Below are 4,733 nucleotides of genomic sequence, written 5' to 3'. Positions count from 1 at the left end.
CAATATACACTAGTTTGTTTTTAGAACACATTTTCCATGCTATTCACATCTAGTTGACTGACTTCTTGGCTTAATTGCATTACTCAAGTTTTCTCACATTTTTCAAGTTCAGGCCCAAGTTATGGAGAAGAAGGAGCCATCTTAGTTGCTGATTTCCAGGACCCGCCCGAATTTCCTGTAACCCGAGACGAATCCTGTGGAAACCCCGGCATCACACTCATGCTGGGCCCACTCACTAAAAAGGTAGCCTCCTTCTTCAAAAGGAGAAAGGGCGCGAGACTTTCTGCCGGAATTTCGGTCATCTCCCCTATAAATTGAACATTCCCCGAAAATTCCAATTAATTCAATTTCTAAAATCAATTTCAAATAAGTTTATAGGTTTTCAACAAAAAATAAAAAATAAATAAAAAATCATTTATATTTACTTAACAGCAATATAAACGGAATGAACCACATTGGCTAACGATCTTAAACAAGGGGACCAAATTGGCCAAATTAAAAACACAAGGATAAAATTGGCCAACGTGATAAAATACAAGGACTATTTTAGCATTTAAGCCTTACACATACCTTGAAGCTCTTTAAACCTGCCAAAGTTCAAAATCTCCTGCATGAAAACAAAATACGATAACAAAAGGAGATAAAAAGAAAGGGTTATCTACAGTAGACGTCTCTGAACTTAACCTCCAGTTGCAATTGGGTCCGTGACTTTTTTTCGTGCTAATTACATCCTTTAACTGGACAAATAATTGCAATTAGGTCATGCCATCCAACTTTGTCAATTTGTCTATCAAAATGAGGGGTAAAAGCTTCCTTTCGAGTCTGAAGACTCTCCTTCGTTCGAGGGCTTTAATGGTGAAAGATATTTCTAAGTTAATTCCTACATCCATTACAACAATTTGAAAGATCTTTCCAAATTTAACATGTGTCATTAGTTACACCCCCACATAACAAGTTCACTTGTAAATAGGGGTAGTTTTGGAATCCGAAAAATATAAAAAATCAGATTTTAAGCTAGATTAGATAACTTGCTTACTTGAATCCTAGTTATCGGGTTTTATTTGAAAACATTGGGTATTTTAAATAGAAAAATAAAGGAAAGGTTTGCAGGTGATTAAAAATGAATTTTATGGATCTAAGCTCAAAGATGACATGTAGATGGAAATTGCATCGCATAAGGTAATAGTATAAAGGATTCCAAGTCCAGAACATAAAATATTACAAGAAATATTTTCTTCACAGTAACTTGAAAGACATTGGTGGTACTCTTTTCTCTCTTGGGGTTTCTTCTGTGTAGTTTTCCTAGGAAGGTTTTAATGAGGCCACTGTGTTCATGCTTGTCTTTTTGTATGGATTATTGGATTATAAATGGAATCTCTTTTGCTCTCAAAAAAAGAAGAGCTTGTGCCACTATCCATACAAGAACCGGTTGATAAAGAAGAGACATACCACGGCTCGGTTATTTGGCTTTGATCATATTCCACCTCTGCAAAATTTTGTTGGACACCAGAAGCTTTAACTGACAATTGAATTCCCTCCAACTCTACTGCCACTTCTTTCATAGTAGGACGCTTTCTTCCATTCAAATTCAAGCATGCTTTTGCAAGATTAGCAACGGCCACAATCTGGTCTTTTCCACCATCCTTCATAACTTGAGCATCAAGAATAGCAAACAAATTATTATCCTCCATGGACAGAAGGAAATAAGTTGCTAGGCTTCTGCTTTCTGGTGACCTCATGAATGAAACTGGTTTTTGTCCGGTCAAGAGCTCAGCAAGGACGACTCCAAAGCTATAAACATCACTCTTCTCTGTAAATTGGCTAGATTGGAAGTATTCTGGGTCCAGATAACCAAATGTTCCACGTACTAGTGTTGTAAGGTGCGTTTGGTCAATGGAAATTGACCTTGAAGTCCCAAAGTCTGCTACTTTGGCTCTGTATTTTTCATCCAAGAGTATGTTAGAAGACTTGACGTCCCGGTGGTAAATTGGAAAGGAAGCTGCAGAATGTAAGTAGGAAAGTGCTCCTGCAACTTCGATTGAAACTCTTAATCTCGTTTCCCATGTAAGAGGGAACTCCTCATTCTGGTGATGAATATATTGAAAAAGTGTTCCATTGGGTATGAATTCATAAACCAAGAGGGGAACTTCGGTCTCTAAACAACAACCCAATAGCTTAACCACATTCCTGTGGGAAATTTGTGAGAGAATGACAATTTCATTAATGAACTGTCCAACTTCACCTCCCTCAACTATTTTGGACTTCTTGACAGCAACAATTCTTCCATCCGCCAACATTCCTTTATAAACTGTACCTTGGCCTCCCTGACCAATAACTCTGTCTGCATTAAAATGGTCCGTGGCTTTCTCTAGCTCCTTGCAATTGAACAACTTAACCTTCTCAACATTGAGTTCACCGGAAGATAATTGTTGCTCCAACACTAAACCACCATTTTGTCTAAAGAACTTCTCTTTGCGTTTCATATCTTTCCTTTTCTTTATGACTTTGTGCGCCCACCAGATGCCAGTTAGCAGAAACAACAGCCCAAGAACACTGCTGGGAACTGTATAGTTCAATGAAACAAGAAAGGATATATAACTCGGTCAAGAGGATGTTGTTTCATATATATATTCTCTAATATGAACGTCCTTATTTTTCTAACGTCCAGACTAGTTTTTTCTACTTTTCTTGGTATTGGTAGAATAGAAATCATGCTTTGCCACTACTGAAAAGTCAAAAATGACCTCCAGATTGGGCTTTTCCTTGGTGGTCTGTAGAGAGAACTTGGAGGCTGTTTATGTATTTCAGTGCCTTTTTTTAATGATAATAATATTGAAAAGAAGAGAGATGCACAAAACAAAATGGAAATGGTTTCCTTTTCATTGAATGAATGAATTCCTTCTGATCATGTGAAAAAACAAAACGAGTTCAGACATTAAGAATTCGGACGTCCGTATTAGATAATAGTTCAAATATATTATCATTGAAAAAAAAGGCACTGAAGCACATAACACCCTCCAAGTTCTCTCTACAGGGCACCAATGAAGATAAAGCCCAATCTAGAGATGATGTTTGACTTTTTAGTATTGGCAGAGCATGGATTCTCTTATACCAATACCAAGAGAAGGGATAAAAGTGTTTGGGTTGATTTATTAGCACAAAGAAGGCAAAAAAACAAGTAGTCCGGACGTTAGAAAAGAGAACTACTCTCTCTCTCTCTCTCTCTCTCTCTCTCTCTCTCTCTCTATATATATATATACGTATTTTTTTTCAACTTAGTCATCAATAATCAAAGGATTAGTGCAGGGGCATACCTATAATGGCTAGAGTAACCCGTGATGGTCGTTGATCAGGCAATTGACACATAAACCTCCCAGGATAATCGATACAAATGCCGGAACCACATCTATTGGGGTGGTCTGGATCCTCGCATTCATTGATGTCTGATTTTTAATTGACAAATGGAAGGTAAAAGTTTTGGCAGGTGTTACGAAAATATAATAAAAATGAATATGAGTTATTTTTATACAATTCCACTCATCATTTTGCCATGCAAAGGGTTTCCAGGAGAAATTGTAGAGTGGAAAAAGTAATAAGAAATTAGTAAAAAATGAAAAAATTCATGAAAAAGAAACTAAGACTTTTGAAGCTTGGACAATGGTAGCTAGAAGTTTACCTTGACATCCATGAAGAAGATAAGGGTTTCCATGGTAGCCCTTTGAGCAGACACATTGGCTGCTGCTGCAATCCGTACTTTTATCATCTCTCCAATTATTTGTTCCATATATATCAAACTCGGTATAATTCAAATCAAGTACGTGCCATTCCAGCACCATAGGAACGTAGTCCATTTCACCAATGGCAGAAACATTTGTTGAGTTTGATGTAAACCAGTCATGCTCTACAAGGAAGGCATACTTGCATGCCTTTCTGTCAGCATTTAATACTGCTCCAAAGCTAGTATTGAAGGACCTGAGATATGGAGTAATGGTGGTTTGGCAGCAATTCATCCCGATGCAGCTTTTCGTTCGTAGATAGCTAGTACTTGAATCATCACATATGGACAAGCAGCCAGCAATTGTTGAACCATCTAAGGATGTCATCAAGGCGATGTCTCCACAGCTCAATGAAGTAAATCTGTTTTTCATGGAGAACACAAACGGACTTCCTTCCAAGTTCGGCGTCTGGCGGCCTGCTGGCTTATTACTGCAATTAGAGAAGGTAATAGGGCTTTCCACCTTTAGTGTGCCTTCAACAGAAATTTCCAGCACCTCTAAACCAGTAACGTTCAAGAAAGCTTTCGGTGGGCTGGCTGAGTTGTCACATATTATTTGGAACCAGCCATCAAGGTAGCAGCCAGCTTCAATTCCAAATGGATATGGGATTTGAGTGACTGATCCGCATTGCGATGAACAATTAGGCTTTGCCAAGGATGTTTCTTCTGATGCTACCGCACTCATATACCACAAGAACAGAGTAATTTGGACAATGTCCATTCGTCTGCTGTTTCTTCTTCCTCTCATTAGTTTCTTGACGATAAACATTACAAATTGAAAGAAAACAAAATGCAGAAAGATGCAGAGGTAGTTCCTTTCATAGATTACAGAAATTCAAATTCCTCATTAAGAGTTGGGCTCATAATAATGAGCTAATTAATACAGTTATTGACTAGGGGCATTACCATATACGGACAAATTGAGGTCACAAAAATAAAATGATCCATCGCCTCCAAC

At 37.8% G+C, this 4,733-nt stretch overlaps 1 protein-coding gene across 1 annotated transcript; it reads right to left on the bottom strand.

The window, feature by feature from the left end:
- Window positions 1-1,176: 1,176 nt before the first annotated feature.
- LOC103322491 (wall-associated receptor kinase-like 8) lies at window positions 1,177-4,532 on the bottom strand. Its single transcript, XM_089047211.1, has 3 exons — window positions 3,677-4,532; window positions 3,315-3,443; window positions 1,177-2,563 (listed from the first exon to the last, which is right to left on the bottom strand). Exons 1-3 carry the CDS (start codon window positions 4,521-4,523, stop codon window positions 1,332-1,334), a joined length of 2,208 nt encoding a protein of 735 aa, XP_088903337.1. The 5' UTR covers window positions 4,524-4,532; the 3' UTR covers window positions 1,177-1,331.
- Window positions 4,533-4,733: the final 201 nt, after the last annotated feature.

This window comes from Prunus mume, linkage group LG2 (assembly GCF_029339155.1).
Source record: "Prunus mume cultivar Tortuosa linkage group LG2, ASM2933915v1, whole genome shotgun sequence".
NCBI classification, from domain to species: domain Eukaryota; kingdom Viridiplantae; phylum Streptophyta; class Magnoliopsida; order Rosales; family Rosaceae; genus Prunus; species Prunus mume.
The sequence above is the reverse complement of the archived record's forward strand: the minus strand, read 5'-3'. Positions and strand labels throughout refer to the sequence as shown.

Excerpts from the sequence above, each read along its gene's own strand:
- LOC103322491 (XM_089047211.1), bottom strand. The coding sequence starts at position 4,523 with ATGAGAGGAAGAAGAAACAGCAGACGAATGGACATTGTCCAAATTACT. Across the intron at positions 3,444-3,676 it reads TCTTCTTCATGGATGTCAAG|ACATCAATGAATGCGAGGAT; the intron begins GTAAACTTCTAG and ends ATTAAAAATCAG. Across the intron at positions 2,564-3,314 it reads GGTTACTCTAGCCATTATAG|TTCCCAGCAGTGTTCTTGGG; the intron begins GTATGCCCCTGC and ends TGAACTATACAG.